Raw genomic sequence first — 26,183 nt, 5'->3', positions numbered from 1 at the left:
AATAAAATTTAAATTAATCAACATGTATGAAATTTTATGCCAAATATTCTTTTAAAGAACAAACATGTTCTTTAGTAAATATTCTTGCTCTCATCAGAAATGTTTTCCTTTTATAGTCAAATAGAATCTATTATTACTCTGTATCAAAGTGAGGTTGTTATTTTCATTAGAAAAAAAATGGATGTTAATGTTTTCAATATACAGTTGATCTTAAGTTCTACTTCTTTTAGAATAACAAGAAAACTCAAAACAAGAAGTTTTCTTACCTTCCTACTAGTATCCCATCACCTGAACTGTGATGTCTTAAAATTATTTCAGTAAGTATGTGCTGTTGGTTTATAATTGATATTTTTGGCACTCAAAATGTTAGAGGGAAACCATCAGTAGTATTTGGTTTGATATTGACATAAATGTTTTATGTTGAAAGAGAATGTCTAACTGGAGAATCATATAAGAAGCATGAAAATGGTTTGCGGTGGTTTTACTTTTTTTTAGTTTATTGAAAAAAATTCTTATTCTCTATTGAGACATAAAGCTTCCTGAAACAGAGTAGTTGCCAGTAACTTTTTATAATTACAGTGTTAGTTAACAGTTTATTTTTGGCTAAGCAAATTCATTTCAGGTTGTATAAGAAATGAGCTAAATTTGCAACATAATTTGATTGTTAATAACCTCAGTAGTAACAATCTTCCCGAAAGCCATGTCTTGCTTTGTTTGTTTTTTACCTTACTAAATTTTGGGACTCTGGTTTAAAGGGAACACATTTCAGCAACATTTCATAATTTTTCAAGTGTCTCCTTTATTACTAAAACCTAAACCAAATACTTGCATTATATTCGCTTTCAACTTCGTAAAGAAATTGATTTGAAAAGATATGGTCTGTTTCTCGGATAAGCAATTTGCAAATCAAAAATTTATGCTTTTACGAATGTCTGTAAATGATAACCTTGTAATAGTAGTTACTATTTAAATAAATTCCTTTAAAATAATTATGGTTAAGTTTCAGCTTCAATTGTAACTTAAGGAAACTCTCTTGACAAAGGAAAACTGAACCGTTCTCCATTTCTCGGAAGCATTTGCCCTGTGAAGAAATAGGTTATATATCAAGTTAATTTTACATGTTAAAACTTTTTTTTTTTAGGGAAAAAGAATAAAGCATGCACTTATTATTAACTACATACAAACAAATCTAAAACTGGCATAAATTTGGTGGAGGAAAATTACCTTGAGGTTGCTGAGTTGCATTTTCTGTTTTTTATTCAGCTGGTGATAGGTAGTATCATCTTGAGTATTTAAAATGCATTTAGATTGCTTTTGCAGGTATTAGCACCAAAATCTGCAATAAAGCATTTCTATTGACTTAACACTTACAGTTTTATTTAGAGTATTATGCTCACTTGCAGCATTAGTACTATAAACTTCATTAACAGTAAAAGTCATTATCAATAAGATAAAAATAATTTAACCAAGTAAAAAAGGACAATAAAATTCTTTCTTTTTGGAAGCTAGTTTTTAAAAATAAATTTTCCTGAAATGTACATAGTCTACTTACCAGGTTTTTATTAAACCATATGTTGAAAATAAAATAAGCACAAGGAAATCTGTAGCATGTATTATAGTGCTTAATAAAAATCTTTTAATTTGTCAAAATATTTTATGAATATACAAGAAAAAGCACTGGCACTGCTCCTATTAACACAGACTCTGAACAATACAGATTACATCTGTCAATTATGTCTGTCAATCCCATTATATGTGTTTGAATGTTGTATTTCCACTTGTGTTCAAGTTTTTTTGTTTGTTTTTTAATATATTTTTATTGATTTCAGAGAGGAAAGAAGAGGGAGAGAGAGACAGAAACATCAATGTTGAGAGAGAATCATTGATCGGCTGCATGCCCCACACTGGGGATCGAGCCCGCAACCTGGGCATGTGCCCTGCCTGGGAATCGGACTATGACCTCCTGGTTCATAGGTTGACACTCAATCACTGAGCCACGCTGGCCAGGCTTGCGTTCAAGTTTTGATTTTATATTAATATTGGATAGCTTTCATTACTATCTAAAAAATAATTATATAGTAGCTAGAAAAACGAATTGGTTCTCTAGTTACTTAAACCTTTCATTTGTTATAGCATTAAGGAATTCATATTTTATTTTACTTTTAAAAATAAATTAATTATAGTAAAATAATTTGTGTTCCATTTTATATTATATCATCAGGCTACCTAAGCTATTGAAATATTTTCCCAAGATACACAATTTTTTGAAAAAAGTCTTTTAATGAAGTTGTACTACACAGTTGATTTCTTGGTGTTGTTCCCGATCCTGGATCCATCCCCTTTCCCTAAAAGTTTCATTATTAAGCAAGAAAAAAATATTATTACTTCTTTGATAACACCATGACTTTTTAAGCTAAAAGACAAAAAATATCAATGAACAAACCCTCTGAAATAGTCTCCTGTATCCTTTAAATTTTTATGAAGGTAAATCACACTAAGTGAAAGGCCATATTAGTGTAATTAATATAGATGTAATTTTTATGGTAAAGGTATTATTTTAATTTTAAATATAAAATTTGTTAAGACTTTTAAGTGACATAGCTCTGATTTATGAAGCAAATTTATTTGCATTCAAAATAAGTGTGATGGTCTACAAAAATTATAGTTGATTGAAAATACATATATACTTAAAAATTAGCTGATACTAAAAAAGAAACATCTATATGAATTAGTAGCTTATTAATCAAGGTTAACTAAATAATAAAGTCACGTAGTAAGGCAAAGTATATATAAAGTCTGTAGAGTGAATTATAGTATATTATGTGGATATCATTATAATATACTAGAGGCCCAGTGCATGGAAATTTGTGCACTTGGCGGAGTCCCTCAGCCCAGCCTGCGCCCTCTCGCAGTCCAGGACCCCTCGGGGATGTCCACCTGCCAGCTTAGGCCCGCTTCCCGGGAGATCGGGCCTAAGCTGGCAGACATCCCTCTGGCAGCCTGGGAACTCTTGGGGGATGTCTGACTGATGGCTTGGAGTGGGCCTAAGCCATCAGTCAGACATCCTTAGCATTGCTGAGGAGGCGGGAGAGACTCCCGCCACCACCGCTGTGCTCACAGCCATCAACCCCGCTTGTGGCTGAGCGGAGCTCCCCCTTTAGGAGCGCACTGACCACCAGGGGGCAGCTCCTGCGTTGAGCATCTGTTCCCTGGTGGTCAGTGTGCGTCATAGTGACTGGTCGTTCCCAGTTGTTCTGCCATTAGGGTCAATTTGCATATTACCCTTTTATTATATAGGATGTGTATAATATATATTTTATGACACACTGAGGAAGAAATAATTATTGAGTTATTAGTAAGAAATAATGGCATTGTAAACATTAGGAAATATATAGAAAATTTTCAACATTTCTATTCATCTATGCTATAAATATCAGTTAGATATTTTATTTTTTTTAAGGTTTTCATATTTTAAAGAAAACTGTTGACTTAGTCTTCTTGCTAACACATTATTAAATGTAGCATAAAAGTATAATTAATAGTTAAGGACTAGTAAATTCATGTAGCTGAGGATGACCTGTAAATAGAAAACTTTAATAGACACAATGACATATATTTATATAATATATATATATATATATATATATATATATATATATTATGAAAATACATGTATATGAATTAAATCCATGATTTCAGGTTTTAACCTATATTTTATTATTTAAATTTTCATCCCAGACCTGATACATAAGTTGGTTTAGTAAAATATTGAAGTTGAAATATTTAATTTAAGTATTTAATTATTTATCTTAGATTTTGTTAGGTACGTAGAATGGACATGTATTATGTATATTTAAAACATCCAATGAAGTAACTTTTAGGGTTATTTCGTAAAGTTTATTTTCTTATAGATTACCATAAACACTGCATTTAAAAATAAATATGCTTTATCCTAATGGGTATGATGTTTTGATATGAAAAGCCATAACAACCCTTTTTATAACAAAAAATCTTAGTATGTCAGGGTTTATCTAAATTAAAAGTACACTCAAGTAATCAGTTACAAGTATTTGAATACTTCATAACAATATGTAAAATGATAAGTTTCCAGAATATGAATTTAAACACACAGTGAAACTTAAATTAGCTAGTAAATGTAAGAATTTGGGGTACTTTTTCTATAAATTCTGATCCTAAGTTTTTGTTCATGGGCTTATGAGTTGTGGGGGTGAGAGAGTCATCTAAATTTAGATAGCCTTTCATTAATGTAGACCTCTTAGCCCATTTCTTAAGTTAGTTAACATGTACTATTTAGAAAGTTCTCTGGGTGTACTCTTTTGCATTTAAAGTAGTCTTGAGTTCAAAGACTTCAGAGGGGAGAGGATTAAGGCAACTTTCTCATCTGAACTCCTGACTTCTCGATCATGGGTACTTTTTTGCATATTCTAGTTTCTCTTTCTGATTTATTATGTGAAGACAGTTATTACATATACACATATGATTGTCTTGAGTTTTTTGAAGGAGAGTTTTTTTTAATTAATGTAAGTTCTCATGTATCTTTTAGAAATTAATTTGATTTGAATTAAAAAAAATTTTATCAAATTGTCTTAGTAGGGTTTTCTACAAAATGATGTAGCCTCACAGAACTGTATATGTTACAGTTAGCAAAATGATCCTAAATTATTCAGATAAGGAACTGTAAATGTAACTTATTATGACCATTCATAATTTTGTTAGCTTATCAATTAAGTTTTTCTACTCATCTAATTGTGATTTTAATCAATGATAATATCCACAGGTTTGTTTTGTTGTTTTAATTTTAAGTATGAATTTAAAAATAGATCTGTGTTGGGTGGAAGTGTGTTTAACTTTTGAAGACTAGATTGATTTCTCAGATATCTCTAATGTAATGATTCAAAGAAATGGGATATAATAAAAAAATAGTAGTACTAACCAGTCCTTATTTTCTTACCAACTAACTTATAGTCTTTAATGTTCAAGTCTGTAGCTATGAACACTTGAAGTTCTGCATATTTACTACTTTTCAAAAATGTCAGAAACCATTGCACAAAATAATTTTAGGAACAAGGTAAATGGCAAAATATTGAATATAAGAAGCACTTAGATGTAATATCACAATGATCTTTAAATCTGTATTGATGGAATTAATGTGGAAAATTCTAATTCTAGACAATTGTATTTGGTGATCTATAGTGTACATTAGGAATAAAAGTTCAAAAGAAGCTTAGGGGACGGCCCCGGTGAGGTTGAAACGGCCCCGGTGAGGCTGAAACGGCCCCGGTGAGGTTGAAACGGCCCCGGTGAGGTCGGGACGGCCCCGGTGAGGTTGAAACAGCCCTGGTGAGGTTGAAACGGCCCCGGTGAGGCTGAGATGGCCCTGGTGAGGTTGGGACTGCTCCAGTGAGGTTGGGACAGATAATGGGGACCAGTATAGACTGATGAACAGGGATAGATGCAGAGGCAGAGCAACATTGAACAGACTGTCAAACTACAGTGGGAAGCCTGGGGAGGGTTTGGGGGGGATTAAGAGATCAACCGAAGGACTTATATGCATGCATATAAGATTAACCAATGGACACAAGACACCGGGGTGGCGGGGGTAGGGGCCGGGGGAATGTCAAGGGGGGGGAAAAAGGAGACATATGTAATACTCTTTTTAATACTTTAAGAAATAAAAATTATTTAAAAAAAAAAAAGAAGCTTAGGACAAGTTAAGAACACCTCTTCTTTAAAATACTTGCCACTTATCTCAGCTTTAATCTCCACTCCCTCCCCATTGGAGAGTTTTTAGGAAAGCAATGTTACTAAAACACAATTAATTCAGAATAGCTCAAAGACATTGTGTCTGTCTCAATGTGAGATTTAAAATAAATTTTTAAATCATTCATTTATTTGTTCATTAACCCAGGCATCTTCTTTGGTATTTTTTCAATTGATTTCAGGGAGAGGAAGGGATAGGGAGAGAGAGGTAGAAACATCAGTGATGAGAGAGAGTCATTGATCCACTGCCGCCTGCATGCCCACTACTGGGGATTGAGACTGCAACCTGGACATATGCCCTGACCAGGAATTGAACCGTGACTTCCTGGTTCATGGGTCGATGCTCAACCACTGAACCACACTGGCCGGGCGCCCTATCCATTTTTTGTTTTTTGTTAGTGTGGCATGTATTTGAAGCCAGCACTTTCATTGATTGTAGCCACTTTTCACACGTTCCTTACTATGCAGGGTAGAAACATACCAGTGGGAAATTGGAATGAGCCATTTAGCAATAACAGTAAACTGTCATCAAAGAGGTAGAGCTGTGGGCCTTTGGGACTATCCTCTGAGCTGACATTCAAGGGAAGCGTTCCTGTCTTTATAAAACTGCCATGGACAAGGCAGGAACAACAGTAGAAAAAACCCTGTAAGGGGAACTAGCTCTGAGATTCAGGACCAATCATAATAATAAAAGGCTAATATGCAAATGGCGGTCATGCCATGACACGTAACAACCAATCAGCAGGGACCTGAGGCTGCATGGCGCCTGGCTGGGGCGGGGGACCTCAGGCCGAGCCCCCTACCCAGCAGGGCTGGAAGAGGGTGGGGCTGGTTGGGTCTGGGTCTCCTATGATTTCGAAGCGCGTGCAGGTGGGTGGGGACTTGACTCTGGGTCCCATGGCGCACCCCAGACTCTGACAAGAGGGAGATTTTCATATACATTTTACTAATTTTCTTTCATCTCTGACACTTTTATTATAGAGAAAGGTCAAATAGCAATATTAAAATATTTCTTCTAATTCCCTTTTAATGTGTACGAATTTCATGCACCGGGCCACTGGTACGTCTATAAAAGGCAATAAATGCAGAATTGCATTACAGTAAAATCTCAGTATAATGGGCTAATTCAGGGAAAGGGGTGTCCATTAAAGCCAAAATGGACATTGTATAATAAAGTAGGTTTTCTGAATGCGTATGTTAAAAAATTGACAGTTTAGTTCGTTTACCTGTTTTTACTCATATAGACACATTTTTGTAATTACAATTAAATATGTATGAAGTTTAGTTTCACAGGAAAGTTTTCTACATGTATTTCAGTAATTTTAAATTTATACTGAATAGGTTTAGTAAATGTGTGCATTCACCCGTCACTAGGAGTAAACAAATACACACAGCTGATGCGTGGCTTAGCATATGTGTCGGAACCTTGGGCCAGCTGGAGTTAAAACAGTTGCAGGAAGTCAGACCACTGGACAACAGACCCATTACCATGTGTGATGCAGTGTGATCACATGCTAATCATTCGCCAAACATTATTTACAAGTGGTGACTCTGGGGTTTAAATATGTACACTAGAGTTGTAGCTATGTAATATTTATTTATGTTGGAGAAATTACTACAGTTTTTTTCCCAACATATGTCCTATTCACTAAAATTTGTTAAAAATAGCAATGAATTAATAACAAAACCTGTTAATTTAATTATAAACAAATCTTAGTTAAAAGCATTTTATAATTAACAGGGTGTTGATTTTCACATATGACATTTAATCTGGAAATTTTGTCTGTTAAATCCTAAGTCCATTAAATCGAGGTCTGCAAAACTGAAGATTGACTGTAGGTGAATGACTGGTTTTAAATGTTTCCTGTGTCATATATAAAACCTTTCTGGGCTCAGCTTTCAGATGAGATCACTTGGCTCTGCTATTGAAAAATGCAGTAGGCAGAGGCAGAAGAAGGTAAAGTTGTTGTGTGACCACATATACAAGAGTGGTTCCATCTATATATATATATATAAAACCCTAATATGCAAATAGACCAAACGGTGGAACAACTGAACAACTGGTTGCAATGACGTGTGCTAACCACCAGGGGGCATGTGCGGAACATGACAGGCATCAGCCGCAGCAGGATGGTGGAGCAGGTGAGCAGGGGTGCCAGACCAAGGCAGGGCACCGGTCGCTGTCATCGGGGTGAGCCTCTGGTGGTTACTGAAAATTCTTTGCTCCCGCATGCTGTGATCCCACCTGGTGCTCACACCTGCTGCTGACGCTGGAGCCGCTGCCCGCACCCACTGCTGGCGCCTGGCGCCGGTCCTGATCACTTGGCGCCATCAGTGGGTGCAAACCATGGCAGCCAGCCCCGATCGCCCCTGAGGGCTTCTCCACCTCTTCCTGCTCCTGAGGGGCGATCAGGGCAGCAGCCACCACTCGCACCTGCTGCTGGCGCCGGCCCCAATCACTCCACGCCATCAGCGTGTGGGAGCAGCAATGGAGCGGGGCTGTTGGCAGACAGGGGACCGGGGGCTACAGCAGGAGGGGCTGGGCAGGGGCACGGAGGATGGGCCAAGACCCATCCCTGTGCCCACCTCAGCTTTGCGGTCCACAGTTCCTTTCAAGGTGCACAAATTCGTGCATTGGGCCCCTAGTCTATAATAATAAAAGCATAATATGCTAATCAGAACAGACGTTCTTCAGGACATCCTTCCTTCCGGACAAAGCCGCAGTGGTGGTGGTGGGCAGGGCCAAGGCACTTGCACGAATTTTGTGCATTGGGCCTCTAGTAAGGTATAATGGAGCTGAAAAATTCCTTTCACCTAGGGATGACATAACTGTCATAATGTCATAGTGCAATTCATTACTCATATGTTTGTGGTGAGGTTGATATAAACCTATTGGGCTGCCAGTTGTATGAAAGCATAGCACATACAATTATGTGCAGTACATTATACTTGATAACGATTATAAACAACTATGTTACAGGTTTATATATTTACTATACTTTTTGTTATTTTAGAGTGTAATGTTTCTACTTAATTAAAAAAAGTTTGCTGTAAAACAGTGTATCATGTTATGTCAGCATAACAATCTCATCTCAGTTGTATTATTTGCTCTTGTGCTTGATTTGGTATCATGTTGTTTTGTACAGTAACATGCTGTACAGGCTGATAACCTAGGAGCAGCAATAGGTTATAATTTACAGCCTGGGTTTGTAGTAGGCTATATCATCTAGGTTTCTGTAAGTACATCCTGTGATGTTTGCACAACAAAATTGCCTGACAACAAAGTTCTCAGAATGAATTCCTGTTGTTAAGTGGCATATGATTGTATTAACTCTAATATCTAATACGTGTTATGTGGTGCTTTTTAATTTTCTATGTATAGGACAGTGATGGTGAACCTATGACACGCATGTCAGAGGTGACATGCGAACTCATTTTTTTGGTTGGTTTTTCTTTGTTAAATGGCATTTAAATATATAAAATAAATATCAAAAATATAAGTCTTTGTTTCACTGTGGTTGCAAATATCAAAAAATTTCTATATGTGACACGGCACCAGAGTTAAGTTAGGGTTTTTCAAAATGCTGACACGCTGAGCTCAAAAGGTTCGCCATCACTGGTATAGGATCATGTCATCTGTGAATATAATTAATACTAATTCTTCTGTTCCAATTTGGGTTCCTTTTATTACTTTTTCTTGACTAATTGCTTAGATTAGAATTTCCAGTACAAAGGTGTCATAAGCAGATATTCTCCTTATTAGCTTAAGGGAAAGCTTTTAGACGTTTACCATATGAGGTTAGCTATGGGCATTTCATAGATATCCTTTATCAACTTGAGAAAGTTCCCTTCTAGTCTTAGTTTGTTTAGTGTTTTGTTATCAAACAATGTTGGATTTTATCATTATTTCCTGCATTGAGATGGTTGTACGTATCTTCATTTTATCAATATGGTGTATTATTATTTTCATTGATTTTCATACACTGTAACACCCTTGTATTCATGGGATAAATCTACTTCACTGGGTCATGGTATATAATCCTTTTTTTATGATGCTGTATTTGGTTTACTAGAAGTTTGTTGAGGAATTTTGCATCTATATTCATAAGAGATATTTGTCTATAGTTTTCTTTTTTTGTGGTGTTTGCCTGTCTTTGATATCAAAGTCCCATAGAATAAGTTAGAAAGCATTTCTTCCTCCTGTAGTTTTTGGAAGATTTTGAACAGGACTGTGATTTCTTTAAATGTTTCATGGAATTCACTAGGAAATCATCTAGTTTTAATGGTTGGGCTTTAATTGATCAGTCACTTCACTTGTTATAGTTCTATTCAGTTTTTCTATTTCTTCATGAGTCAGTTTTTGTGTTTCTAGGAATTTGTCTATTTTATCTGGGTTTTCTAATTGTTTGGCATACAGTTAATTGTTTTTATTTCTGTAAGAGTGTTAATAATGTCCCCACTCTCATTCCTGAGTTTATTAATTTGATTCCTTTCTCTCACTGTAACATAGTTTTGTCAATTTTGTTGACATTTTCAGAGAACCAATTTTTAGCTGTGTGGTTTCTCTGTTGTTTTTCTGTTCTCTATTTAATATATCTCTGCTCCAATCTTTTTTATTTCCTTTCTCCTTCAAGCTGTGTGTTTAGTTTGCTATTGTGTTTCTAGCCCACTAAGGCAGAAAAGATTAGGTTGAGATTTTTGTGTGTATGTCATCATTTATAGTTGTAAAATTCCTTTTGAGCACTGCTTTTTAAAAAATATCTTTTTAAATTTATTTCAGAGAGGAAGGGAGAGTGAGATAGAAACATCAGTAATGAGAGAGAATCATTGATCAGCTGCATTCTGCATGCCCCCTACTGGGGATTGAGCCCACAACCAAGGCATGTGCCCTGACTGGGAATGGAACCATGACCTCTTGGTTCACAGGTCAATGCTCAACCATTGAGCCACACCAGCTGGGCTATTATATCTTCTAGATGGATTGACCTTGTTGTCATTCTATAATGTCTTTGTTGTCTATTAACAATTGTTTTAAAGTACATTATGCCTTTATATTATGTTAATATAGACATCCCACTCTTTTGGCTACTGTTTGCATTTAATATTTTTTCCATCCATTCATTTTCTATCTGTTCGGTTCTAAAATTTGTTTCTTGTAGACACCATGTTGTTGAATCATCTTTGTTTATAATCCATTCTGGTAATCTCTGCCTTTTAATTGCAGAGTTTAATCCATTTACATTTAAGTAATCACTAATAATATATATTTACTTCTGCCACTTTACTCTGTTTTCTATGTTTTATTTCTTCTTTGTTTCTCAGTTTCTTCTTTACTGCTTTCTTCTGTTTCAGATCTTATTTCCTAGTGTATCATTTGATTCACCTTTTGTTTCTTTTACTATAGACTTTCTTTTATTTTATTTTATTTCTTTTTTTTTTTTTTGTCCTTGCCATGGGGATTGTGATTAACATCTTAATTTACAGCAATCTAATTTGAATTGATACCAATTTAGTTTCAGTCATAAAAATTTCATATTCTATATAGCCCTGTTCCCCTTCCTTCTATAATTTATGTCACACATTATTACATCTTTATACATTGACTTATATTGTTATTTTACTTAGGACATGGATTTATAATTACTGTTTTAATAGTTACTGTCTTTTAAATTGTATAGAATAAAAATGGAGTTACTAAACAAAAGTACTTGAATATTAACTTTTATATTTATCTATATAGTTATTTTTACCAGTGTCCTTTATTTTTTCATATGGATTTTAGTTACTTTCTAGTAGTTTTTCCTTTCAGCCTGAAGGACTTCCTAGAGCATTTCTTGTAGAGCAAGTCTACAAGCTGTGAACTCTCAACTTTTGTTTAATTGAGATATCTCTTTCATTTTTGAGGTATAGTTTTGTTGTATATAGAATTCTTGTTTGATACATATTTTTAGCACCTTATATATGACATTCTGGTACCTTCCAGTTTCCATGGTTTCTAATGTGAAACTAGCTGTTAATATTATAGAGAATCCCTTGTACATTGAGTTGCTTCTCTTGCAGCTTTCAGGATTTCTCTGTCTTTATCTTTCAACAATTTAGTTAAAATATTCCTAGGTGTGGATCTCTTTGAGTTTATTTTACTTAGGATTTATTGAGACCCTGGATGTGTATATTCATGTCTTTCATCGAAGTTTGGAAGTTTTTAACCATTTTTTATTCAAAAATTTTTTTTCTGTCCTCAACTCTCTTCTCCCTCTTGGACACTCTTTATGTTGGTACTCTTGGTGGTAGCTTACCAAGGCTCTTTTCATTTATTTTTATTCTTTTCCCTGCTCCTCATATTGGTTAATCTCAATATATCTATCTAAAATTTTATAGATTCTTTCTTCTGCCTGCTTAAATCTTTTTTTGAGCCTTCTATAGAAAATTATTTATCTCAATTATTGTATTTTTCAAGCCAGAATTTCCCTTTGGTTCCTTTTTAAAATTTCTGTCTCTTTATTGCTATTATAAACTAGAGGCTCAGTGCATGAATTGGTGCGTGGGTGGGGTCCGGCCAGCCTACGGGGGGTGGATCAGGGCCAGGCCTGTTGGGAGGAGGCGATGGCGGGACGCTGACCGGCCAGCTGGCCCCAATTGGGGCCTTATCAGGGCCAGGCCGGCTCGGGGGAGCGGCTGCGGGCGATTGGCTGGCAGCCCCACCCCCAATTGGGGTGGGGGGGGCCGATCAGGGATCAGCGGCTGGGGGAGGGGCCATGGGAGGTTGGCTGGCCAGCCCCACCCTCGATTGGTGTGGGGGGGGGGGCGATCGGAGGCGGAGCTGGCCGGGGGGAGGGGCCGCGGGCTGATCGGGGTGGTGGGGGCTGATTTGGGGTTGGGCCGGCTGTGGGGAGGGGCTGTGGGTGGTGGACTGGCTGGCCCTGCCCCCGAATGGGGTAGAGGGGGCCGATCAGGGGCCAGCAGCCTGGGGGAGGGGCCATGGGTGGTTGGCCAGCCGGCCCTGCCCCTGATCAGATTTGGGGCGCTGATCGGGGGTGAAGCTGATTGGGGGTGGGGCCGCAGGCAGTTGGCTGGTCAGCCCTGTCCCTGATTGGGGTGGGGGTGCCAATCTTGGGTGGGGCCGGGGAGAGGGGCTGCAGGAGGTTGGCCAGCTGGCCCTGCCCCCTATTGGGGTTGGGGGGTGATCATGGGCGGGACCTGCCGGGGGGGGCGGGGCTGCAGGCTGACTGGGGTGGTGGGGGGCCCATCGGGGCGGGGCTGGCCAGGGGGAGGGGCTTCAGGAAGTTGGCTGCTGGCTCCGCCCCCTATTGAGGTGGGGGACGATCAGGGGCAGGGCTGGCCTGGAGAAAAGGCCGCCCTGCCCTCTATCGGGGTGGGAGAGGCCAATCAGGGGCAGGGCCAACCAGGGGGAGGGGCCACGGGAGGTTGGCCAGCCGGCCCCACCCCCCGATCAGGCCGGTTCGCTGGCCGCTGTGGGTGTCATAGCAACTGGTCATTCCAGTGTTCCTGTTGCTGGTTTTTTATATATATAGATTTGGTGAAAGGTTATTTTCATACTTTCTTTAGCTCTTTGTACTTGCTCTTGAGCATATTAAAATAGTTGATTTATAATCTTTGTCTAGTAAGTCCAATGTCTGAACTTCCTCAGGGGCAGTTTCTATTAATTTCTTTTTCCCCATGTGTGAACCAGACTTTCTTGTTTCTATGCATGCTTTATAATTTTTAATAAATACTGGACATTTTGAATATATAATGTGGTAATTAGATTCTTCCACCACACCAGGTTTTGTTTGTTTCTTTCTTTCTTTGGTTGACAGTGTTTGTTTAGTGGCTTTTCTAAACTAAATTTGTCAAGTATATATTCTTTGCCATGTGTGGCCACTGATGCCTCCATTTCATTAGCTTAGTGGCCAGCTAATGATTCAGCAGAGATTTTCTTAAAGGTTTGGAAAAGACTCATCCACAGTCTTTGCTAGTGGGTTCCTATATATTGTGGCATGCATTTAACCCTTAGGTAGGCAGTTTACAACTCTCCGTTAGCCTTCATTTTCTGCTTGAGCACAGCCTAACTATCAGCCAGTAGTGGGAATTTAGAGTTTTTTCAGAAGACCCTAAATACCCTTTCTGAGTATGTACTCCACCTTGGGTATGCACATGGTCTTATGGTTTTTAAGGACTATGTGGGAGCTTTTCAAAAGCCTATATTTCCAAAGCATCTTACTCGCTAATTTTCTTTCTTAAGCTTTTTGATGTGCCTGTGGTATATCCCAATTGCTATCCCTTGCCCTGATTGGCACCAGCTAACAAATTTGCCCTTAAATGTTTTTGACAAATGTCCTGGATGGTTGCCTCTTTGCCCTGGAAGAGTTCTATATTTGATAAAATATGGGTAGCCTTTTACACAATTTGTCAGGGAGTCAGTGACAGGCCAAACAAACAAACACAAATTTTGAGAACAAAGTCTGCTTTGATTCCTCCAGCACTGGGAACCCACACCAAGAATCTAGATTGGCATCTTCAAGACCTTACCTGATAATCAACTGCCTTTTTCTTGATCAAGTGCTTGCTTGATTGCTGTAAACCTTTTGACTGATTTTCAGAGTGCAGATAAGATTAATTTGGACAGTTTTTGCCAGATTATTTGTTGTTTCTGTGCAGGGACAGACCCTTGGAGTTTCCTACCCTTCCATTTTAGCTGTTGTCCCATTGCATTGTTACAATTTTGACAAACATATTCCTTTCACAGTTGTTGTTTTATTGTTTGTTTTTTGTGGTGTTTTGTTTTTTGTTTTTTGTGTTTGTTTTTTTAAGAATGACTATTTGTCTTTTCTTTACAGAGGTCATCCAAGTATTAACATAATTCATGTCCAACTTTCCAAATAACCTTATCCAATTTAGAAGGAAAAGAATTCTGGTAATTGAATCCAGTAGATCTCCTGATGTCTACTGTGTCAAAGATGGCTAATCCACCCATAACCCTTTCAAAATTATTTCTCTGCAGACCAGAGAGATAAAAGATCTGTATAGGAGATGTATGTTCTAGCATTCAGTTCTCTAGTAGAAATATGATATAAAATGTATTAGAAAACCTAACATATTAGGGTCTTTACCCTTAAAAATGCAATTGACTGTATTCACAATGTAGTTATGTACATGTTTTCCATATAGTTTATCAGATCAATAAGAATGTTGTTCTCTTACCTAATGAATACCTTTTTTTTATTTTAAAAAATTCTCTACAGTATTTGTTTCTAATATTTGTGAACTCCAGAATTACTTGTTGACTACTACTTAAAAATAGATGAATTAATGGGAAACACAGTATCAGAAAAACTCATGAACTTGATATGTCAGGTATACTGTGTATATAGTTATGTACCATATAATGACATTTTGGTCTATGATGAACTGCATATATAACAGCAATCCCATAAGATTATAATGGAGCTGAAAAATTCCTATCGTCTAGTGTTGTCATAGTTGTCCTAACATCATAGCACAATGCATTACTCACATATTTGTGGTGATGCTGGTGTAAACAATCCTACTGCTCTGCTGGTGGTATAAAAGTAGAGCACATATAATTGTGTACCATAGGGAGTACTTGATAATGATAATAAATGACTATGTTACTGGTTTATGTATTTACTGTATTTTTTTTATTTTTTTTAATATATTTTATTGATTTTTTACAGAGAGGAAGGGAGAGAAATAGAGCGTTAGAAACATCGATGAGAGAGAAACATCGACCAGCTGCCTCCTGCACATCTCCTACTGGGGATATGCCCGCAACCCAGGTACATGCCCTTGACTGGAATCGAACCCGGGACCTTTCAGTCCGCAGGCCGACGCTCTATCCACTGAGCCAAACCGGTTTCGGCTGTTTTTTTTTTTTTTAAATATGCTGTTCTCATTGCCTTCCCAAAGTTGTCGCCCCTTGTGAAGTGACACAGCCCAGATCTACTAACTAAACCCAAAGAGCCAACAGAGCTCTGAATATGATGCAACATTTTCTGGGGTTTAATTCTATTTTTGTCTATTTACCAGCAGTCTGAACTTAAGCAAATTACTTTAACCTCTCTCTGCCTCATCTCACCAGTAAAATGGGCCTGGTAACAACTATGCTAATGTCATAGCTTTGTTAAAAAGATAAAATAAGTTAATAGTCACTAAGTAATTAACTAAAATTAAATACATAAGCTAGTTTGAGGTACTGCTTGTTTAGAGCATGTCTTTGTAAGAAAAACTCTGAGGTTTTTAGTTCTATCTACTGAGAAGTAGAGCTTATTGGTGAAATAACCCTACAAGGCAAATTTTTAAGAGGAAAATAGGCAGGCAATATTGGTGTGTAGCTGAAAGGCTAGTTCCTTAGGAGAAAACTGTATCTACAGCTGGGTGCAAAACCATAGATCATTACACATTAGAAGAACGGTCACCTAATGTAATGATCTGAGTGACTAGGAGGATGGGCCAAGGTAGTGGGAGATAAAGCTAAATTATTGGAAAAGACAATGATGAAGGCACTTGGGAGTTATTGAAGGGTTTAGAATAGAGCCATCTGGTCACATTTACATTTAGGGTACATATTGTGGGAAGAAAAGATTGGAGGATTGGGTTCAGCATGCCAAGACTGGGAGAAGGGAATTGCCGTGACTATTAGTCATTTTTATTTTTAAATAACTCATAGATGCTCCAAAATAAGCATGTACTAATTTTGTAGCACAAGAAAATATATAAAAAGTCTTACTTTATAAGAAATCTACACTTTAGGAATTTCTCAGTGTGATGTAGTCACAATTTAATACAATCTAAAATTAAAGTCCCAAATTATTATTTATTTGACACAACCTCTTTGCTCAACAAAATTCTATCACCAATTTTCAATAAATAATCATCCTTTTCTACACTATGTCACCTATTATTTAGGTATAGGGAATACATAAATTCCATTTAACAAATTAGAGTGAAAATTATAACCATACTATCCACAAAACTTACTTGGTGCTAATTTTATAGCTCCTCAGCCCTCTACAAGTTACAGAAATATTCACACTTCAGTTGAAATTTTAAGTTGATTGATAGTCCGTAGCAATAAATTCCAGAATATTGGTAATGGTTTATAAAGAAAAGCTTAACAGACTAATTATTGTCTTTCTTTGCCTCTTTTCAACTCTCTTTTAACAGCTATTTAGTCCTAGGTATACAGATTCTTGTTTTGGTGTAGTTTTTCAGTCATTTGAACTTTTTTAGTAGTTTTAGGAATTAATTGGACAAATATTCAGCTATAAAATGAGATAAAATTTAATAAGCAACTTTATTATCATTTGTCCCACTCTGAACATGTTAGTCATTGGGATAACTTTTAAACTTAGTGGAAATAAAATTTTAATCCCAACTTAACAGTGTTCTTTGTTATTTTACTTTATTATTGTTTGTTATTGTATTTTGTAATTGCCATGTAAAGTGATGTTCTCTGAGCTTACCTGTGCACACAAGATGACATAAAATGTAATTTTAACATTCACTTAATCCAAAGTACTCTTACTGAACTATCATGACCTTTCAAATATATTTAAACTATATTAGTAATACATAAATAGTAGGCAAATTTATTTCTGCAAACCAGATTCTAGAAACTGGATACCATTAAAAACACCCCTTAAAGTACTAAAAACAAAAGTGTTAAGTGCAATATACATAACACTTTTGATTATAATTATTTTGGATAAATGCATATTTAACTGCCTTCAAATAGGCATACTTCTGACATGAATGGAGATTCCATAGGTTGTTTTTTGATGGCAAATTCAATATAAATAACAATGAAGAAACCACAGATAGTAGACCTTCAATTCAGAAACTGGCTTTAAGATTCTCAAATAAAGACCTTTGAAGGCACACAGATGTATTAATTTTTAATTTGTTTCTTTTTGATCTCTTAATTACTGAAAAAGATTTATTGGTTAATTTTAGGAAGGCAAGTGTTTGAAAAGTTTTGCCAAATACTGTCTTCTTTAAGTGACTGTATGGTAATGAAAAGTTAAGATGAGAGCCAAATTAGATTGAATAATTGTTCAGTCGTGTGGGACAGGCCAGTTGCATAGCCTGACTGATTGCTCAGATTACATTGCCTGGGGCCCTGCACTTGGTTGGCTGTCTTCTCAGATCTTAACAAGGTTCTGGGAATTTCTTTTTCTGACAAAGTTTGCTTTGTGTGTTTTTCACCTCCCCCCACCACCTCCAGGATGCTTCATCTGCAGACATTAGAAAAGCATATCGTAAGCTTTCATTAACTTTGCATCCAGACAAGAATAAAGATGAAAATGCAGAAACTCAGTTTAGACAAGTAAGTGAAATATGCTATTATGTTTTGTGACAAATTTATTAAGGTTTATGGTAGGAATAGTAACTTATATGTAGAATAATTCCATTTGAAAATGAGGATGTTGTTTAGAAATATAATGTATGTATGTTTACTCAATTTTTATAAAATATGTTTTCACCAGCATTTTTTATTTTAGAATCTCTGAATTCTTGGAGTGTCATAATTTTCTTGTCTAAATTACAGCTTTTGCTTTTAAAAAGCACATGTTAAGATAATTATTACTTTTGCATCTTTCACAAAGATTTATTTTAGTATCAAGCATTGTTAACCTTTGAAGGTTCTACTAAAAACAAAAAATGTTACCTATAATTAAGGTCTTACCTGTTCATTTTACTTATGAGCACATAGGGTTTTCTGCATGGGCATTATGGCGTATTCACCTTCTTAAGTGATTTCTTATAGTTGAGAGTATTTTTATTTTAAAGTAATGCTTCTATTTTAGTTGGTGGCCATTTATGAAGTTTTAAAGGATGATGAACGAAGGCAGAGGTGAGTATTCATTTCTGTTTTTGAATTATGATGTCTCAGTTTATACAGGGAAAAATTGTCTCATTAAGCAGTTTATTTATTATAAGTTAGTATTTTATTTTTCCAAAGTATGCAATGTTTTTAAAATGTATATTTAGAGTTACTTAATATGAAAATTTTCGCTAGGTTGATTCAATACTTGTATTCTTCAGGATCATGAGTCCGATTATTAGCAAGTTGTGGCTTCATTAGGTAAGATGTTTAACAAGTGTCTAGGCCCTGGGAAATACAAATACCACTTGACTTCAGACAAATGTCCACTCATTTTTTATATGTCAGTAATAGCTCTCATCTGTGCCTGGTGGTCCTTTTCGTTCTTTCCTATTCCTTAAATGTTTTGGAATTTGACTGTTAAGTGATATTCAAGTTATTACCATCTCGATGTTTCCTCACTCACAAAATAATAAACCCAATTTTTGGGTGAGAGAACAAACTTATATGAGTATGTAGAAGATAGGAATGAAAGAAAAATATTTGCTTCTTTCTCATTTCTTTTGTCCCCTTCCCTTCCCTTCCTCTGCTCCAGTGATTCTGCATTTAGGGTTAGTTAGTGGAGACGTCTCTGTGCCCCCTTCGGAGAGCAGTGATGTGTTTATACAGCAGTTCGTAGTGCCCGTGATTTAAGAGAGGCTGCAGAGAGGCTCCTCTTCTCTACTTCAGAATGTGTGGAATGTAGACAGCATTGCAATGGGCTTCAACGTGTTTTCAGTCAAACCCACAGTAAGAAATACATTTGCATCATGCCTCAGGTCAGACAGACAGACACGGTGAAACAAAAATTTCACAAAACACTTTTTGTATGTGTAAAACAGACTGATATTTTCTATTTTAGGTTAGGCTAGACTAGTCATTTTTCTTTTTAAAACAATGCTGGTTGTCATCCGCTAAATTGATTTCATGAGTCACTAGTGGGCCACAATCTGCAGTTAGAAAATGCTGTTCTACACTAAAAGAGTACCTTTAAAGAAAAAAGTAGGTATTTTAGATTTTAGGCTAAGGCCAGCTAATATGGGTATTAATGTATCTTAAAGATAAACCCCCAGAATGATGCTCTGTGGCATTCTGAATCTTTCTTCCAATATATTGTCTGGAATTATTCTATATCCTAAAATGTTAGCTATCACTCTTGGTCCTCATCCTAACTCTTTAATTTGAATACCTCACTTTGTCAGATTGCAAAGCAAGGATTCAAGATATTCTCTTGAAGTGCTCTTTGCTTTATAACAAGGGCTGGCATTGGTCCAGTCACCATAGCCAGCATTCCTCTGGTTTGAGATAATCCATAGTGTTGAAAGAGTCCTAGAAGTATGTTGAAAGAAGTGTTGGTCATTCTGCGCATATTTTCTAGTTGGTTTCTCTCAGTGAGCCCCAAGTTTTGTTTTACACATGAAGAATGTGTCTGTAAAGATAGCTTTATTTAGTCTCCCTACATCTTTGGCATCAGATTTTGGCTTTTTGTTTGTTGTTTTCTTAAAAGTTAGTAAACTTTGTAACAATTTCTTTCAATTGCTGAAATTATTTCTCTCTTTTCAGAACAAATCACTTCTTATTTATAGACTCATCTAACATTTTCTTTTTAGGATTAGTTTCCTTTGCATTTCTTTTAGAGTGTGAATGGAAACAATGGATCTGACAGTTATACACACAACTGTAGTATTTATACCCCTTTAGGGACAAGTAGCTCTTTGGTGACTGGTTTTCCCTGAGGCAAAAGTCTTAACTAATCAAGCTAAGAATCACTCCTCTAAAGCTTGTGCCTCAGGCCAGGTGACCTATGAGTATTTAAACATATAGAAGAAATCACCTCTGCAATTACCTAATGTTTATAATTCCTTTAGGGGGAAGAAAAAAAATAAGTTTTATCTTCTAATAAGAAGATTGTCTTACACTGGTAAAAAAAAAAAATTTCTTTTTGGTATCCCAATTATTTATTATAAAAATATTCATTAAATACATGCTTTTAAATATGTAACTTACAGGAATTTGCGATTTGGAAAATTGTCATAGACATGTTTTCCTATTTATTTTCCTTACATAATTGTGTTTCTCTGAAATCAGGTGCATTATTTAAATTTTGGTAGAAAAGGGGATAGCAGTGAAATAAATAAAGTAGCAAACTGGATAACCTTTTTACTTTTTTAAGGAAAAAACAAACTTTATTTTATTTTTAAACAGCCTTTATTTCTATATAACTTGTGTACCATAAAAGTCACTTATATGAAGTATACAATTCAGTGATTTTTGTGAATTTACAGAGTTGTGCAAACCACCACAATCCAGTTTTAGAACATTTCTATTACCTCAGAACACTTCCTCTAGTTCATTTGCGAGCAATCCCCACTCTGACCCCTACCCTAGGCAATCACTGATCTTTTTGTATCTATAAATTTATCTTTTCTGGACATTTCAGATTAACAAAATCGTGTACTAGGTAGTCTTTTACACCTAGCTTCTTTCTGTTAGCATAATGTTCTTGAGATACATCCATATTGTAGCATATACAGTAGTTCATTTCTTTTTTACTGCTGAATAGTATTCCATCTACCACTTCTCTTTATCCATCACCAACTGGTAGACATTTAGTTTGTTTCCACTTTTTGGCTCTGATGCACAATGCTGCCATGAATATTCACATGTAAGTCTTTGTGCGAACGGATGTTTTTCATTTCTCTTGGGTAGATACCTAGGAATGCAATTGTGAATAAACTTATAAGCCTTTTTTTCTCTCAAAGGCATCAGCTATAGTGTGAAAATAACATGTGTTCCTGGTTAGTGTAAGGAAGCCTAACATAGTAGCCCTTTTTAAACTCCTTAGGTAGTTTGCTTATTTGGGGACATTACAGCTCAGCTTTGTTTGTTCATAAATTTCTATACAAGCCCTGAGTATTATTAGCTGAAATAAAGTACTGAGTAGATACCAATCATTTATTAAACATACACACTAGAATGTGCTGTGGTAATATTAGCATATTTACTTTTGCTTAAAGTCTATTATAAATTTTTAACCAAAATTCTTTTGCTATCCCAGTTGTACAACTTTAATATTTTTGTCTATTTTATGGTACTATATTGGTAAAAGTTGAGTGTTGTTTTTTAGTTTCCTAAATAAAATCATATTTTATTTACAAATCCAATGATGAAAACTATAGTTATCTCAACCTTAATCTGCTAAACTTCTACAAATCCATTACCTAGTTATTGTAAATTTGATTACAGGTGTGTTTGAATAAAAATAAACATTAACCTGTCGGTCGGTGTCGCTTAGTGGATAAGCTTCGACCAATGAACCAGGAGGTCACGGTTTTATTCCCAATCTGGGCACATACCCAGGTTGCGGGCTCCATTCCCAGTGTGGGGTGTGTAGGAGGCAGCTGATCAATGATTCTCTCTCATCATTGATGTTCCTATCTCTCTTTCCCGCTACCTTGCTCTCTGATATCAATAAAAATAATTTTTTAATTTGTAATAATAAAAAAAATTAACCTGAGATTAAGAAATTTTAATATTTTCCTCAATTAGAAGATATAAGATATTTTTATATACAATATATATAAAGTGCTGTGTACCATAGTTTTGGATATATACATGTGTGTGTGTCTGTGTGTGTATATATATATGTATTTTTTTTTTTAAATAAAGGAGAGTAAGGTGAATTAAATTAGATTTGTTTCCTGTTTGTGATCTTTGTACAATTGATTTTTACTCTAAGGTTCAAAATGTGATGTAAGTGATATTGCTTTATTATTTGAAGCTAAAAATTTAGTTTGATAGAAAATTCATACTTTAGGCAAATGATAGAATTATTTACATATTTGTTTTCATAATATACACATTTTCTATTTTAGTTTCATAGTTACTGTTTTATATTTCAAAATAGTCTGTTTTAAATTTACATTAATCTTTTATCTACTGATAATTTAAATATTTTTAGATTTACTTGCTTTCCAATGTTTATATTAGGCTAAATAGATGTGAAGAATTGCAGAATGTAGAATGGGACTCACTAATGATTATGTAACCATTATTTTATGTCCATCATGTACATTTTAAGAACATCAAACAAAGTAAACGTATATTAGACCATATGTTGGATGCATGGAATTGATCAATTAATGTTTTAATTTCCAAGATAATGCCTTTATAGTTCCATATGGTTTTTTGCATTAATTATATTTTCATCATAGAGATTTACTTTTCTGGTTTTTTTAGAACACATTGATGCATGTATACATTCTTAATCTGCTTTTAACAAAATGTTAAGAGCAGTTTGTATGAGCTGGGTTATAGAACATTTTAAGTGTTATGTGTTAAATAAAGAAAAGCATACCATAGTGATATTTTAAATGTTATGTGTTGTCAACACATTTTTTTCTTAAATAACATATGAATATAGTGTTTGTATATTTTAAAAAATATCTTTGTTTTCAGTATTTCAGAAAAGCAGTGATTTATCTTTTAACAGCATATCTTCTAAAAAACAGACTATAATGGAAACTACCTTCCCTTAAAATGGCCAGGCGTGTGATCCATAATGTTCATTGATAATAAAATCAATAGAGCATTGATTCTAAGCTTAATACTTGGAGACTGTTTAGAGTGGCAGAAATAGCCTAGTAAATATCCAGTTCTGTTAAATGTGTTCAGTGCATGAGGTTTTTGCTGTCTTAAATTGGGCTGTACACTGAGTACGGTTTCTATGTGGGATAGAAAATAGTCACTGTTAAGAGAGACGTAGTATTTCATCAATGGTAGTGATAAAATATTTGATATAAAATTCATAACTGTGAGTCCTGCTGTGTTTTCTTTCAGTACAGATCAAATTTAATACTTAGTAATGCTCTTAGGTAATGGTTGCTACTTTCTTAGGTGTTCTTTATTAATAACCACACTTTTTACATGAACTTATTTCATGGGAGAGATTAGTTGAAAATAATGATTTTGTTCCCCTCAACAAATCTGAAGTGCATTATAGATTTAGAATAAATTCAAGACTTAACATTCATTGGATTTCATTCAGTTGTTGTCATCTTGCATTATAGCATTTGAAACCTTTTTACCAATCCATTTGTAATTTAAAATTAGTCCATTGTTACAAAGATAGATTTAAATATAAATTTTTGAGGAAAGGAATGATAGCTTTTGATGAACTCATATTATTATGTTTTTCTATTCGTGTTCAAGAATTGCTATAATATTGAAAAAGGAGAATATTTAAATATTGAAATTTTTTGGTCCAGCCACTACACAACATTTTAATTTGTAGACTCTTGTACACAATTTGTCTTTTAAGAGTTCAGTACTAATTAATTTCCTTTGCTCTAAACATTAGTTATTATGATGTCTATTGTTATTAATAATTTAAGTTGATCTAAATCAGGTTTTCTAGATTTGCTAATAAAATATATTTTGAATTTATAATCACTATTTTTCTGCAGAAAAAAAAGTTGCCTGTAATAAGTCCTCTGCTTTATTTTTTAAGCATATTTCCAAGGTATCAATTTAATAACTATAAAAGTAGCTACTGCAGTTGTTGCATTTAAATTGATTTACATGTCAAGACTGGCAGTTTAGCAGCTGCGCTATTATTCTTAGATCGGTCAATTTACTTGAGAAAAACCTACTACTGAGTGCTACTGACCTGCCTGACAATATAGGCCCTATTTCTATTCCTGTAATTAGGCCTGCGACTAACTCAGAATATTTTTAATTAAAATATTTTGGTCAATGTGTTGCACCAAATTAGGCCTTTCAGTGAAGATTTAATTCTGGAAATAGTGTGATTAGAATATTTAATGAGTTGTGTTCCACTAAGATTAACAGGTTGTGTGTTTGAACGAACAGTGTTTGTGACCATTTTGAGTTTTACAATCCTAAGTGCTACTCCTGATTTTTAACCTTAAAAACATTTGCCGCAATAACTGTCTGACAGGTATATTTAAATATAACTGAAGTTTTATTCTAAAGAAAGCTGATTTAAATGCATTTTTAGGAAAGCTTTTATTTATGATCTCCCCTTCCAGCAAAGCCAAAAGTGAGAAAATTGCCACTTAAATGTTTGCAAATAAACAGTTTTATTTAGAAATCTGACATAAGCATAGGTTGTTTACACATCTTTAATTTGGCATTTTTTAAATTCTCTAACATAATGTGAGTAATACAAAATTAAAAGAGGCTCATTTTATAGGCTTTTACATTATTAAGAAGTTTTGATAAAATAATATATATATTTCAACCTTGAACCATAGTACAGAGGTGGGGGGAAAAAGCATCGACTAAAAAATTTACCCTGAATTTGATTCAATTAATGTATAATTCATGGTAACAAATAGAGCTCTTATCTTGATTTCTTCCCCCCCCCCCCCCCCCCCCCCCCCCCCCCCCGTTGAGATCCTTCCTTTTGTTGCTGACTTCATGGTGGGTACTTTACATCAGACTGTGATAGAGATAGACTATATGGCACCTTTAGTTTAGATGGCATTCCAGAAGTCACATCATTGGGGTCTCGTAAAAATACAAGCTCTGGTATCCACAGTATATTACTATGTACCCTTTGAAGGTTGTCTGTGACTGGACCTACATACAGTGTTTTCAATTTATAGGTTGTTGTAATGCTGGTAATTTACATAAATGTTATCTATTTTGAAGAAATTATTTTCTTTTTTCTCTTTTTAAATATGGATACAAATAAAGTTTTTTTTATTTCAAACTTTCCTTGAAAAACTGTTGTATTTGCTACTGTAGGTATGATGATATTCTGATCAATGGACTTCCAGATTGGCGACAGCCTGTATTCTACTACAGGCGGGTGAGAAAAATGAGCAATGCTGAGCTGGCATTACTTTTGTTCATCATCCTCACAGTGGGTCATTATGCTGTGGTGTGGTCAATCTACCTGGAAAAACAACTGGTAAGTATTGGTAATAAATCAAAAGATCCTAGCCTCCTTAATTTTATATGGAATTTCAAACATTTATTTTTCAACTGATGAAAAGTTCAATGTTTTTATAAATACTTCTGATTTTAATAGTTTTGTGCTCAGTAGTTAGTGTTTGATATGTTTCTAAGTCAAGAAGAGCCCAGGTTATAAGAAGAAAATATCCTTCTTTTTAAAAATGTGACTTTGAGTTTGTTATAAAATTTTGTGAAGATCCCAATATCTAACTGAAAATTAGAAGGTAGAAACTAGAGCCATGTTTTCTTAATGATCACCTTCCAGATAGAAATATTTTTCATGTAAAAATGATTTTAGAAATTTTTGTGTCACAGGCTCTCATATAAACAATGTTTACTTTAAAAGTTTTTAACTAAGACTTGAAATTAGTATAATTTCATGATTTCATAGATCAGTTGGTTAAAAGGTTATTACATTTTTCTTAGTCTAATAAATTCTACTACATAGTTTATTCTGCTGTGGATGTCTATATGCTGAAAATAAACATTTATCAGAATTAGCATCTGTTTACTCATTTTTTTTGAAGTAACATTACTA

General features: G+C 35.0%; 1 protein-coding gene across 1 annotated transcript in view; it reads left to right on the top strand.

Annotated features, from left to right (window-relative positions):
- The window catches only part of DNAJC1 (DnaJ heat shock protein family (Hsp40) member C1), a 202,904-nt gene that overhangs the window by 64,185 nt on the left and 112,536 nt on the right, over window positions 1–26,183 (top strand). Inside the window, exons 2-4 of the mRNA XM_070432751.1 lie at window positions 18,026–18,127; window positions 18,609–18,655; window positions 25,436–25,601. Coding sequence (XP_070288852.1) covers window positions 18,026–18,127; window positions 18,609–18,655; window positions 25,436–25,601 — 315 coding nt within the window. The remainder of the gene's footprint in view (window positions 1–18,025; window positions 18,128–18,608; window positions 18,656–25,435; window positions 25,602–26,183) is intronic.

The sequence above is a fragment of the Myotis yumanensis genome, unplaced genomic scaffold, assembly GCF_028538775.1.
Source record: "Myotis yumanensis isolate MYYU_CA2020_CCGP unplaced genomic scaffold, mMyoYum1.0.hap1 SCAF_1, whole genome shotgun sequence".
Taxonomy (NCBI): domain Eukaryota; kingdom Metazoa; phylum Chordata; class Mammalia; order Chiroptera; family Vespertilionidae; genus Myotis; species Myotis yumanensis.
Note: the sequence above shows the minus strand (reverse complement) of the source record. Positions and strands in the feature narration are given on the sequence as shown.